The following is a 14,032-nucleotide window of genomic DNA, read 5'->3' as shown; positions in this document are numbered from 1 at the left end:
TGTAATCAAAAAGAAATATGTGTACTAAATACTTTTAATAATAAAGAAATAATAGAGAAATATTCAAATGTTAAATTGCAAAGCCAAAAATCTTTATAAAATATGACAAATTGGTGTTTTTGGTCAACAATTAGAAAATCTGTGATCTAAAAAATGATGAAACGAGATCAAAGCTATTGATCCTTTACAAAGCCCGCCCCCTTTTGCTGTGTCCGACATCAGTCAAAACTCTCCCACTGCACTAAAGAATATTTATCTTGAAATAATCATTTCTGGAAAAAATCACAAAGAATGCTTCGGATTTCATTTTTTCAAAAGAATTGAATATTAAGAAAAATATTTAAAAAAAACTGGTGCATTGGCTTTGGGTCACTATGAAGCATAGTTCTGCTTTAAGGTATATAAAAAGGAAACATCAGTAGGAAAACATACATATTTTTTAATACACCTAATAAACCTTTTGAAATATGTAGTAATTTCTAACTTCCATTTGTTGTATACATTTTAGTCCCCAGTACCTGTGAAAGGCTATCCAGGTCCAGTAGGATTTCCAGGTCAAACAGGGTCCAGAGGTCCGGATGGGTTTCCTGTATGTATCAGTCTACTTAGTCTACAGGAATATATATACTGAATATATACAGTTTATACTGTATATATTCGGTCTTTTTATCAGAACTGTAACCTAACTTTTTCTGTCTTTACAGGGTCTGCCTGGTCCGCCTGGTCTTCCTGGACAACAAGTAAGTTTAGATGGTCAACTAATGTAGTTCAGCTGTTATATTAAAAAGCACAAGTTATGTTATTCTCCTGTCAGACAGGGGGCAGTATTCAAAAGTAAATGTACCAAGACACTTGATTTGAGATCAAAATAAAGAGTGCTGTAGTTACAGATCAGTCTTTTAAAGTCACTAATAAATCTAACAATACCTATATGTATCAGCACATGTTTTTCTTAAGATAATCATTCCAGAAGAAAGTTATCCAATGAATCAGCGATGCAAACATCTGTGCTGATGGTCTCTGCTTGTAATACAGGGAAACCCGGGCCAAGGATTCAAAGGAGAGACGGGAGAAAAGGTATGGATTTCATCTTATTTCCAACACATGTGCAGTTTCTCCATACATAGTGTCCACGTTTTCTGTATTCACCATTAGAAAGTCATGAGGTTTAGGTTATTTTGTGTAGTAAACACTTTGGAGCTTTAGACTGGCCCTGTGTATGTGTGTGTGCGTGCTTGCGTGTGTGTGTACGCGCGTGCGTTTATGTCATTTTTGATTGAAAGTCTTGGTGATTGAAAACTCCGGTGGCAACCTGTGAAGCTCTGGTGAACTCCATGCCCAAGAGGGTAAAGGCAGTGCTGGAATATAATGGTGGCCACACAAAATATTGACACGTTGGGCCCAATTTGGACATTTTCACTTAGGGGTGTACTCCCTTTTGTTGCCAGCGGCATAGACATTAATGACTGTGTGTTGAGTTATTTTGCGGGGACAGCAAATTAACACTGTTATACAAGCTATACACTCACTACTTTACATTGTAGCAAAGTGTAATTTCTTCAGTGTTGTCACATGAAAAGACATAATAATAAAATATTTACTAAAATGTGTGGGGTTTACTCACTTTACAGATACTGTAAAGTATATGGGAAAATAACTTATTTATATATTATTAAAAAAAACATTACAAATGGCAACTCTTAGCATACATCTAATGCTGTGTTCACACCATACATGAAGAATCATGTTCCACGCTCTTAATCACTCGAGAGAAAAATTATTTCCGCTTGGCGTACCTTCGCAGCATTCACGCTGCCTGATTTGCGTCGTTCTTTAAAAACTACAGTACAAGAAAGCATTACTTTTGCACATATGACACCGACTAGCCACTCTCGAGAGCCCTTCGCTAAAGTGACAGGGTTGCCAGATCTTCACAGAATAATTTATTTTATGAGACCAAAAAATAAACAAATCTGCAGCAGACCATTTATTAAGACTGAAGTGCAGAGGCTTGTTGATCTAAGACCAAACAACAAGCATAAAAGCGCTTATTAACAACGAACATGGCAACACAGCAAAAAAGCGGTGACTGATGCAGCCTTCCGAGCATAAACAACAAAGTGTAGTGGTTTAGCTTAAACTGACAGAAAAAATAAGTCTTTAGCCGAAAAATAATTCACTATGGTTACCAATTTGTCAATCATCACAAATGCAGGAGTGTGTACTATGTGTAGCTAAAGTCATTGGCCAAGGTGCGATGCTAGTGAATTAGTCATTGATATTGTTCTGTGGAGATGGTGTTCATCCTATCATAGATAGGTACATTCCAGGACCTGCCATTTCAGTAACAAGGACAACTTCAGTTCTGACACTTACAAGATGTTCTTTGAATACAATGATGTTTTATATAACAAAATCTCAGGTTAAAATTGGTTTCTTAATTAAGAACTTAATTCAACATGTATTTGTCAACAATTTTTTGCAGTGTTCCTTTGTTATTCTCACTTTCTTTGTCCTTAATGTCACTCTAATTTTGTATGCTTGTTTTAACTGTACTTTTTCCATATTGACATTACGTCATTGACTTTTTTCGTTGCCTGACCGTCACTCTCTCTCTGTGTGATAAAATCCTGGGCTCTAATGTGTCAATTGTCTGTGTTATGGATCTCAGGGGGATGTTGGTCCAGCAGGAGACAGGGGCAGTCCGGCCGTTCAGTTTAACGCACCACCAATAAGCAGTATCAACAAAGGAGACAAGGTAACACACTGGGGAGCGGTGATGCCAACCCAGGGAGGGGTACTGGCAGGGTGAGGGGGTTTGATGACAGGGCAAGGAGGTAGAAGTATGAGAGAGCATTGAACCACATCATCACTACAAGGACAATGTTATGGGTCTTTTGGAAAAGGGTGTTTTAACCGCCAGGGCTATAGATTCTATAGAATACGCAGAGGCCGACATGTGTAGAAAAGATGGGTTGTTATAAGTGGAAGTATGGGGAGAGACAGAAACGCGTCCTGTGGTTCATTAGTAAGCTCCTTCATTCTACCCGTGTCCGTTCATCTCATCCTCACCCTGATCTCCCCGCTGCTCTGTCAGTGGTCACAGTCTTCTTAACGTCCTCTCTACAAAACCCCCAAATCTCTTACCACATGCCACCTCTTCAACATGCTCCGCCGCTATCGTCTTCAAACAGCCTCCCCATCGCACCTCATCGTGTCCAATATAAAAAAATCTCTCTTCCTTGGTTACCGTATCCAGGGAGATGTGGGCCTGCCCGGTGACTCAGGCCGCCCACTGGTCAATGGAGTGGTGGAGTTTGTTGGCTTTCCCAAAGGAGACAAAGGAACAAAGGTTTGTGTGGAAAAGGCAGCTGTGAGGATCTAGCCCTACAGTATGTTGCCACCAATCCAGTCGAAATTGTCCTTCTTTCTACAGATGCTTTGTTCCTATAACCAATAACTCAGACCTGTTATCCAGAAGGCTGATGTTTACCTCATCCTTGTCATATGTGACCTATGCTGCACCCAGTGGTGAATGTTGTGGATGATGTCCTTAAATATATTTATATTTGGCTGTGATTTTCTCGCGATAAATAATGAGTTACTAATAATTACAAAGTTATGTTCTTATTTACAACTAACTGCAGAACTGACTAAGAAGATTGGTTTTGTATTTTCTTGCAAATTCAACAAAATCCATACTTATTTTGAGGATCCGGATGCTTGGTGAGGTTGTAAAATGAAATTATAGATTCCATTTAATAGATTTCTGTGTGGTACAATTAATTGCAGCATAATGACACAAATATTGTGTAATTCTTTAACCTAGACAATTCCTTTTCATCAAGGTGCAATTTCTATTTTAAGTATTTTCATTCAGAAGATGTGTTCAATTCTAATAATGACATTTTTTAATATGGAAAAACTAGACAGATACATGTGTAATGTTCATGGTTAGAGACAAGTAAAAGTATAACATTTCTGTTATTACCAACTTGAATGTTGAATGTTGCTTTATTATACACACTCGCTGTGTGTATATACTGTACATTATATACAGGCTCTCAGCTACTAATATACTTCATTGTGTCCTTTGTGTTTCACTGAAAAAATAAGTCATACAGGTTTGGAACAAAATGAGAGTAAATAAATGATGGTGAGCTGTCCCTTTAAACTGTAAAAAAACTATTGGAAGCATCTTCAGGCTTTCTGTGGAGGTCTGTCGGAAAAATACCCTATAGACTTCCATTATACAATGATTTCTGTCACCACATGTTTTGTTTGTCGCTGTTGGGACAGGTTCAAATCATGTTCTTCTCTAAGCAATAACATATAGATAGATCTTCACTTGTATTTACTGAGAAAGTTATTTTAAATATGTATAAAACCCAATTGGATATGGAGGAACATCTACAAACTTGATCAACAAATCTAGTAAACCTTTTTTATAACCTCGTAGATTCTCATTCGTCTTTATATTTCTCTTCCTCAGGGTGATAAAGGTTATGCCGGAGCACCTGGTATCACCGGGAGCCCAGGATCACCAGTAAGTGACCAAAGAAGGTTTTCTCCATACTTCATATTTGTTGTGTTACAGTAATATCTGAAAGGTGTACACTTTGTTCCCATGCTATCCACATGTAGAGCCCATTTGATTCTAGAGGAGAATTTGGTGAAAAGGGAATTCTAGGATTGCCAGGATCAAGGGTAGGTCCTGTTTCCATTTATAAATACCAATTTAATTTCTTTGTAATTGTATTTTTACGTTTGAATGTGTTTTTATAAGGTGACTTATTATAAATGATATATTTCATGCGACAGGGTCTTCCGGGTTTGAATGGACCTCCTGGACCTCCAGGCAGTAAAGTAAGAAATGAAACTAAGAAATTCCATCTCTATATCATTATTGCATAGCAGTCACGGTACATCTTCTCTGTAGGGCTTTCCTGGGAGTCCTGGACTTTCGGGCCAACCTGGCTTTTATGGCGCAAAAGTAAGGAAACACAGAAAACAAATATGTTGTGCATATGTTGTAGATAAATTAAAATATGTATATACGATTTAGGGTGACAGAGGAGAACCAGGTCCACCTGGACCATCCTTTGAGATAGCAGGTGGAACTCCAGGTATCAAAAATATCCTAGTGTCAAATATTTTGCTTTTTATACTACTTTCATAATCATTAAGTAATTCCAAATGCTTGAATGTGCAGATACGTACATTCAAACACATGCTGATACACAATCACAAGTTAATGCTTCTTTTACTGGTGCACAGGTCCACGGGGTGCTCCTGGGTTTGCTGGTTATCCTGGGCTAATTGGAGATCAAGGGTTTCCAGGTCTACCTGGTCCTCCTGGTTCTCCTGGATTTCCTTCTTTCGACACAGGTACTACTGGCTTTTGTAGTTGATTTCATTTTGTGCTTATTTTCATGCTCTAAGTTTCTATTATAATGCTATAACTCGGTTTTGATTGGCTGTTCAGGACGCCCAGGCAGACCTGGGCCCCCTGGGAGTGTTGGATTTAAAGGAGAGAAGGGGAACCCAGGGCGGGATACATATGGCCCTGAAGGTTCTCCTGGAAGTCTGGGCTATGCTGGACCCCCAGGTCCCTCTGGACCACCTGGTGAAGCACGTAAGCCTTTTTTAAATCATGATAATCCCCCAAAAAAGGAAATTATTTTCTTTATACGTTGATTTCTGTCCTTGCAGGGGTTTTTGTGTGGGATAAGACAAAATGTTGTTCTCTTGTACTTAATAAAATACCACAGATGATATTGATAGATCTTAACTTGTGTTTGAAAGAACATTCCTTCATACACAAATCCTGTTGGATATAGAATGTGGGAGATCTTACATTTACATTTAGCAAACGCTTTTATCCAAAGCGACTTACAAATTTAGGGAGCAATAAGTGATATGTCATACAAGAGCAATAGTACGATAGGTGCTAATACAAAGTTACTAGTTTCATCAAAAGCTAGACCACTACCTGTTGAGCGACCACTGCCTTTTTCATTAGTTTTTTTATTTTTTACGTAGTTTTTTGAAGGTTGTTAGAGATATGGTTGACCGGACCGAGTTAGGAAGAATGTTCCACCAGGAAGGAGTTGTGAAGGAGAATGAGTGGGAAAGCGATTTAATGCCCTTAAGAGAAGGCATTACAAGGCCTGCGTTTTGAATCAGCTGGAGTGGTTTGATCGCCTTTGTAGGAAGACCAGCAAGGAGAGCATTGCAATAGTCCAATTTTGAGATCACCAGAGCCTGGACAAGGAGTTGTGCCGCATGCTCAGTGAGATAGGGTCTTATCTTTCGAATGTTGAATAAGGCATATTGGCAGGATCGCTGGCTGATTCGGAGTGAGTGATTGTGGAATTGGATGGTGAGATTGTGTTGCACCGTGGGGTGTGCCAGAAAGATCTTCTTGATCACCAACTCCAAATACATAGTATACAAATCCGCTTACGTAGAATTAAAGATCCTTGTCGTATGAGATATAAACTCATATTGTGGTTTCAAACTGTAAATCATATGACAGCTGATAGTTGCTTCTCGTTTGACATTTCTAGCTACTGCAGGTGAGCTCTCCATAGGGTCACCGGGACTCAGAGGTCTGCCAGGTATTAAAGGTCCAACTGGAGTCAGCGGCTATAAAGGATCTAAAGGTAAGGAACGCCACTGAGCCCAGTTGTAGATGTTCAATATAAGGCAAAGGATTCCTTTTAAGATCAGAAATGATAGATATGAAGCTACTTTCCTTTTTTCTGTCTGTTATTACAGGAGAAAATGGTGACTGCGATTGTTTCGGTGGTAGCACAAATGGTGAACGAGGACCTCCAGGACCTCCGGGGCAACCAGGTTTCTTAGGACTCAATGGTGTGAAGGGAGAAATTGGTGACCCAGGCTTCCAAGGACTCGGTGGGCTGCAGGGCTTGAATGTATGTAGTGCAGAAAACATCTCTAAACATAAAGTTCATGATATTCATTGTTTTTCTCAGCTCTATGAATCGGTTTTATTGCACATCCAAGGTTGTTTCGGGAGACGGGAGGTCTGCAATCAGATGCTTTATTCATCCCTGTGGGAAAAATTAGGAATGAATGGTAACACTAGAAATCGCAATTTAGTCTTGGTTTTTTTTAGGGGCGTGAGGGTAGTCAAGGCTTATACGGCCGTAAAGGACAGAAAGGTGAACCCTCCTTCCAACAAGGTAAAGGACCAAAAGGTGATAGGGGTCAGCTGGGTCTTGCTGGGGCACCTGGAGCAACTGGCAACCCCGGAAGGACTGGGTCTTCTGGTTTCCCTGGACTACCAGGCCTTCCTGTAAGTAGACTGGTTAATGGCACTGCAAATGCTCCTGTTAGCTTCACGTTGACTTTTCTTTTACAGCCAAACAATACCTGTGCAACAACATTAAATACTGATAAAAAGATTATCTGCAGTAAATCTTCTTTTAGTATGATACAAGTAATTCATTCAAAACCATAGATTGGAAGAATCTATTATAATACATTAGAACACACCTTACATTTTTTTGAAGGGGGATCCTGGTTTTGGAGTGACTGGAGATAAAGGTTTTCCTGGTAACCCAGGATTCAAAGGACGTCCTGGTGCAGTTGGAGAGCCTGGCATTGGTTTTCCTGGTGCAGCTGGGTACAAAGGATCACAAGGTGACCCTGGATTCAATGGTCTTCCTGGGCCACCTGGGTCTCCAGGGCTTCAAGGTAAGTAGTTTGTAAATGGCAAATTGGGGCTACATTAGAATAAATCCACAGTATAAAGCTTTTTATTATATAAGAGAATGCATTAAATGCAATTTTTCAGCATTGGTGTGTTATAGAAGGTTTCATTGCACGCATATGCCAGGCCCGAAGTTAACTTCCGGTCTGTGTTTGGTTGTAATTTTTACAATTTATTTAATATTTAATTTGTATGAATATTAATTTATATTTAATTGTATATTAATGGTATTAAATGACATTAAAACTACAGTCATTGATTCTTTGCAGATGTCTACTAGAAGTTAACGTTTGTTTGTTTATGTTGTTGCCCCTGAACCTGTACACAGTATAATTAATATGCTCACATACAAGTTATTACGTGACTGCATTTTTACACAAAACCTGCTTACAAAACCTAAAATGTATCTAAGTTATTAAGCAGATACCCATGATAAAAGTGCTTTAAAATTAAAACGATCAAATATTTGTAATGTTTTTAGATATTTACATAAAAACATAAATTGGGTGGTTTTTCCTTTTGAATGACGTATCCATATAGACTCTTTCTAAAACCTTTTGATAATAATGTCTGAGTACAGGTAAAAATAATGGTTGTATGTAAGTAATAAACAAACAGTGCCTGCCATGACTTCTTTTCATTTTGGTTTGTATTTTGGTTTTTCTGAGCACATCCTTCACTGCACCTGCTGCAGTTCAGATGTTGCTATACCTCAGCTTGAATGTGTGTGAGCGTGAATGGGTCTGCACATTAAAATGAATCGTTTTGCCTGTTCTAACAAAACTTTTGACCTCTTTTGCAAGCCATTCTATTCAGAGAGAAATTGAGCAGAAGCAGTTGACTTATAACTCTTGTCCGAATGAACACATCCTGTGAATGCTCTGCATGCTCTCCATCTCCCTCTTGGCAGTGGAATGGCTTTGACACAGCCGTGCACATGTTTCTTGAATTTCTTTATTTGCACTGCTTTAACTGATTGTGCTACATTTTTGGAATGAGCTTTATAAATTTTGTACTAAAGGAGCAATCGTTTTCATGCTTAAGTGTTTGATTTCATAATGATGCTGCTCAAATGATCCGATTGATTGACGGCTTTCTCTTGCAATCTCTCTTGTACTTGTTGCATGTTGTTTGACTAGGTGACAGCTGTGGGCAGGCGAGGCTTAGTGATGCCTCTTTGGAGGGAGGTGAGATGAGAAAGCCCAGAGCTGCAGCCAATAAAAAATAATCTGAGATCAGATTTTCAGCAGTTTGACTGTATTAGGGGCCGATCAGACAGAACACATTTTTTGCTGTAAGACGCGCTTTTTAATTGTTTTTAGTTGGAAGGGAGCGTTTTGCTGACTGCTTATGCATTTTTGGCAGAGCGCCCGAAGTTGAATAAAAATTAATTTGAATTACGCGTTTGACGTCATGCACCTTTTCCCCATTGTCCAAACGAATGAAAGGAGAAAGAGGCTTCTGTTACGGTGACAGAATGTTACAGTTGCTTTAAACGTCCGGAGACTGCAATGATTGAGGAGAAACTTGTGCTGGCGACAAGCAAAGTCAGAGCAAGCACCTTTTACTTGTACCTGTTCAAGTTCCTGCTAATATGACCGTTAACAGCAACTAGAGCGCTCGCACTATGATCCTCGACTGACAGGGCAGCTGATTCGGTGGTTGCATAAAATTCTCCAAAAACGCAGAGGAGTGTGCCGCGTTTTCAAACAAAAAAGCGCGTTCTGTGTGATTGGCCGCTTAGACATATTAAAGTGATAGTTCACCTAAAATTCACCTCATTTACATACCCTCTTGTCATTTCAAACCTGTGTGACTTACTTTCTTCAGCAGAACACAAAAAATGATATTTTGAAGAATGTTGTCAAACGGCACCCATGCACTTGCACTGGTTTTGTGTCTATATGTGTCAGCGCTTTCTTCAAAATATCTTGTTCATGTATGGTATACAAATTTGCCATTCTGTGGAAGAAAGATCATTTTCATTTTGGGTGAACTATCCCTTTAACTGTAGAGTGCTCTATAGTCTAATCTGAAAAAATAGTAATTGAACAGCCCTGTTTTGCCAGTCATTTAACAATCTTTGTGCATGCATTACTAAACTGGGGGGGGGTATATCAACACTGTGAGTGTGAATATGTGTGACATGCTGCAGTTACAACAAAGCTTTTTAACTAATCTCTTAAATTCGTAAAAAAGAGTAGAACACTAAACATGAAAGTCTATGGGGGACTGGTTCAAAAGTATAGCGACACATTGATTCACCACAGCATATAATGAATTTAGTTTCTACATTTCATTGTTTACTAAAACACTATTTCATGATCTCCGATTAACGGACAGACACTCTTATACATTCTTAACAAACATTTAGAATAAACACTTACTACTACATAGCAAATACACTGATATCACAACTGAAAAAGGTGTTTAAAGGTTTGTCAAGGTTAGTTATAAAATGGGGAATGGTAAGTGCATGTCACTAAAAATTATATAAATGTAAACAGGAACAGAACTGCCCTGTAGGATTCCTGGAATACCTGGAGATCCTGGATTTCTTGGGCGTCCTGGAGTGCCAGGTAATGAAATACTGAAAGTGTTAAAAAGTCATTAAACTGTACAGAATTGTTTGGTTTTTCTTCATCTTTAATTATTTGTGTACCGCTAATGTGCATTTATGTACAATTTTAGGGCCAAAGGGTCAGCTCGGTCCCCCAGGAGGGACAGGACGGACAGGGCTAGATGGGCCAAAGGGTGAGAGAGGAGACCCAGGCACTGGAGGTCTGCCTGGTTCCCAGGGTAAGATTATACCAACAAATGGCCTTGTGAAGCATTAAAATTGGATTATGAATTATCAATGCATTAAATTAAATTGATAAACATTTTACAGGTTTTCCTGGACCCAGAGGAGATCCAGGTCTAACAGGAGTAACAAATGCTGGCTTACAAGGAACTACAGGAAGAAACGGTTTTCCAGGTGTGCCCGGAGCAAAGGGAGAGCCTGGTGAGGTTCTTGGGGCGACCCCTGGAGGTCCAGGACTTTCAGGAAGGCCAGGAGAGCCAGGAGACAAGGGTCAACCTGGAACACCTGGAATATATGGAAGGCCTGGTAGGTTTGACCAGATCTTTTAGTGTTTGTAGCATCATCAGTCATGGTGGATATCAAGCATAGTGAACAGTAACGGATTTCTTCTCAGGTGCTAATGGCCGTGATGGTTATCCTGGTGCAAAGGGTGAACAGGGTTTGGATGGAAATCCTGGTCTTCAAGGCTCGCCAGGTCCACCAGGCGAATATCTTCCTGGGGGTATCGCTGGAGCTAGGGGCCCGGCTGGACCTAAAGGGTTTCCTGGAAATACAGGTTAACAATTCTTGTAAAACACCAATTGTGGTACTTCACTAAATAAGTTTTTGCTTATCATGAGTTATCATGGAGACCCATTTGTTTGAGTAAATCTATGTCCAGCCATCAATCGATGTTGGCATGTTTTTGAGAACTTTTATTACAATGATGCATATGTTATGCAATCTTTTAAGGAACCGTTCACCTTCAAAATTAAAATTCTGTCGTTATTTTTACACCCTCTTGTCATTTTGAACTGTGAGTAACAGAAAACCTTTGGTCACATGGCGTGTCCATACAAGAGAAGTCAATGGGGACCAGCGGTTTTTGGTTACCTACACTTTTCAAAATATCTTCTTTTGTGGTTTGCAGAAGAAAATCCCACAGGTTTAAAATGACAACTTGGGTGAGTAAATGATGACGGAAGTTTCATTTTCAAGGTGAACTATTCCTTAAAGATAAAGGTTTGGCTAAAACTTTAATGTACAGCAAGTCCTCATGTGACCATTATGTTCATTAGATTTCTAGGTTATTTTTTTATGGGTAAAATATTTCACTGTTAACTCTTTCTCATCAGTTACCCCTCAGTCTCTGTCAACCTTTGTTTACTGATCGTCCTCACAAAACATCTGTTTTCATTGTTCTTTTGTTTATGTTTATCCTTCCCTCCTACTTTTTACCCCATCACCCTTCTTTCCTTACTCTCATCATTCCATTTATGGTATCACCCTTCTCTATTTTTGGTGCTGGGTCACCTCATTAGGCTGCCAAGGTGAGAAACATTGTCCTCCCCAATCCCTGCATATAGCGTTTCTCTAACAAAATCCACGTTGTCGCTTTGCTACCACTTGTTTATGTCCTTCGTATTAATGAAAGCACTACATAAATGTATTGAACACAAAAAATCAATGAAGAAGAGTTTTTTGTACACTGTTGAATTGGCTATTAATTGAGCTAATGTATTGTTTATCATTAGAGGTGCTATAAACTGTAGTTCTCCATTGTTTTGTCTGTGCGTGCCATGAGGCTGTCATCACATTGTCTGCTCACACATAAAATATAGCCAGAAGCCTGTGTGTCTTACTAATCATCAAATTCATTGAATTTGAGCAACATCAGACAGTTTACAGTAGCCTCACAATCTACAATATTGGCCAAAAGTGATGCACATGTGTTGTGTGAAATTGTTTAAATCCAGTCGAAGCTTAGCTCTTAAGTACAAATATGAAACATGCACACCCTTTTTAATAAGTCTTTAATAATGGACATCATTTTGGTCACTACTGTATGTTATGCTGCTTAAACCCTAATGCGCTTGTGTGCTTTTAACAGCAAAAGAAACCTGCAGGAAAAACTCTTAAGAAACTAGACTTTATATAATGTAGTTTAGGAAAGCAATATTTCATGTTGCAACCTTTTATCTATCTAGTCTAGAATTACTTGTTGTTGTAGAAACATTCTGATATATAAATGCTGTGCCAGGACCTCAAATATCAATAAATGTTTGCTTTTTCCAGCAACATTATTGCAACGATGAGTGCCAGAACAGCATATATTAAGAAATGTTTGCTTTTTCCAGCAACATTTATTGAAACTAACTGTATGTTATTTGAATATATATACTATCTTTAAAGTGTATCTTCAGTTTGTAAATTCACAAGTTTAGTTTTATGACGGACTTACTGTTAGCACCTGCAAAATCATAATACTTTTTCTTTAAATATAATAATGCAGTCTAAAATCCCCATATTGTATTTTAATGCTCTTTTTTACCTCACAGCATTCTCTGGGCAGAAGGGTACGAGAGGAGATCCAGGCCTTCCAGGGCCTGGTGGAGTAAAAGGTATTCCTGGATTACCTGGTGTCCCAGGGTCAACAGGATTTAGGGGACCTCCTGGACCCTCTGGTTCTGGAGGCCGCCCTGGCCTGCCTGGAAGATCTGGAATAAAGGGTATGGAAATGTGGCGTTTTTTTGTCACTGCTAACACTTTATATTACTATTGTCATGCATGTCTTTTTTGTAATTCTTTACTGAACGTAAGTTTTTCTTTGTTTAAGGGGAGAAAGGGTCTGGAGGGTTGTTGGGATTCCCTGGATTTCCTGGTTCTCCTGGAGTATCAGGTAGCCCAGGTATTAAAGGCTTGCCTGGTTTCAGAGCACAGGATGGTTCAGCTGGAAGAAGCGGAGCTATAGGAATAAAAGGTATGGAGAAGCTCTTTGTTGCTTGAGAGTGTACAAATCATAGAAGACAGTAAAGAATTCACTACTGCAGAAAAAGTCTAGTTATAAATAAATAGTTAATATATTTCAAAAGACAATGCACTCTAGTATGACAACTAATAAGTACTTGAATAATTAATTCACATAAATTTGTGTGTTATAGGGGAACGTGGATCTCCAGGTCTTCCAGGACCCAAGTTAGAGATTGCACAAGAGCTGCTGGAAAAGGGCGAACCAGGTGATCCAGGAAGCAGAGGACTGCCTGGTTTCCCAGGACCAAGAGGTAAAAAAGAAATCAAACCATTAGAATCAAGTAAAGCAGTTATTATTAGAAATGAGTGCAAATTTGAGATTTATTGACTTTCATTCAGTGACTATAAAAAATATCAGCTGTATCATAAATTACATACAAACTTTACAAGCGTGTAAATCAGCAACAACGGCTAATAATGGACCTTACAATAGATGTAAAAATATGTAAACACGTTTTTTAACAGGTGATAAAGGTTTTCAGGGGCAACCTGGACGTCCAGGCTTCCCTGGACTACCTGGTCTTGCAGACCGAGCGAAAGGTTTTCCTGGCCAGCCTGGATTTCCAGGCATTCCTGGTTCGTCTGGTTTTCCAGGACCAAAAGGATCACCAGGTGTCATCGGCTTTCCAGGCTCAACCGGTCTAAGGGTAAAACCTTGCAATGTTCCTAAAAGACTTTAAGAGATTCATCTGGAAACATTG

General features: G+C 39.1%; 1 protein-coding gene across 1 annotated transcript in view; it reads left to right on the top strand.

Annotated features, from left to right (window-relative positions):
• col4a6 (collagen, type IV, alpha 6) overlaps nt 1–14,032 on the top strand; it is a 61,199-nt gene that overhangs the window by 43,156 nt on the left and 4,011 nt on the right. The window contains exons 9-31 of the mRNA XM_079470421.1: nt 509–589; nt 705–740; nt 1,036–1,077; nt 2,672–2,758; nt 4,493–4,546; nt 4,645–4,707; nt 4,822–4,866; nt 4,940–4,993; nt 5,066–5,126; nt 5,278–5,388; nt 5,486–5,635; nt 6,570–6,665; nt 6,781–6,938; nt 7,142–7,321; nt 7,539–7,722; nt 10,246–10,317; nt 10,430–10,537; nt 10,629–10,847; nt 10,936–11,097; nt 12,860–13,030; nt 13,138–13,281; nt 13,463–13,582; nt 13,797–13,978. Of these exons, the coding sequence (XP_079326547.1) occupies nt 509–589; nt 705–740; nt 1,036–1,077; nt 2,672–2,758; nt 4,493–4,546; nt 4,645–4,707; nt 4,822–4,866; nt 4,940–4,993; nt 5,066–5,126; nt 5,278–5,388; nt 5,486–5,635; nt 6,570–6,665; nt 6,781–6,938; nt 7,142–7,321; nt 7,539–7,722; nt 10,246–10,317; nt 10,430–10,537; nt 10,629–10,847; nt 10,936–11,097; nt 12,860–13,030; nt 13,138–13,281; nt 13,463–13,582; nt 13,797–13,978 (2,580 nt within the window). The remainder of the gene's footprint in view (nt 1–508; nt 590–704; nt 741–1,035; nt 1,078–2,671; nt 2,759–4,492; nt 4,547–4,644; nt 4,708–4,821; nt 4,867–4,939; nt 4,994–5,065; nt 5,127–5,277; nt 5,389–5,485; nt 5,636–6,569; nt 6,666–6,780; nt 6,939–7,141; nt 7,322–7,538; nt 7,723–10,245; nt 10,318–10,429; nt 10,538–10,628; nt 10,848–10,935; nt 11,098–12,859; nt 13,031–13,137; nt 13,282–13,462; nt 13,583–13,796; nt 13,979–14,032) is intronic.

This window comes from Barbatula barbatula (genome assembly GCF_947034865.1).
Source record: "Barbatula barbatula genome assembly, chromosome: 1".
Lineage (NCBI taxonomy): Eukaryota > Metazoa > Chordata > Actinopteri > Cypriniformes > Nemacheilidae > Barbatula > Barbatula barbatula.
This window is presented reverse-complemented; position numbering and strand designations above follow the sequence as displayed.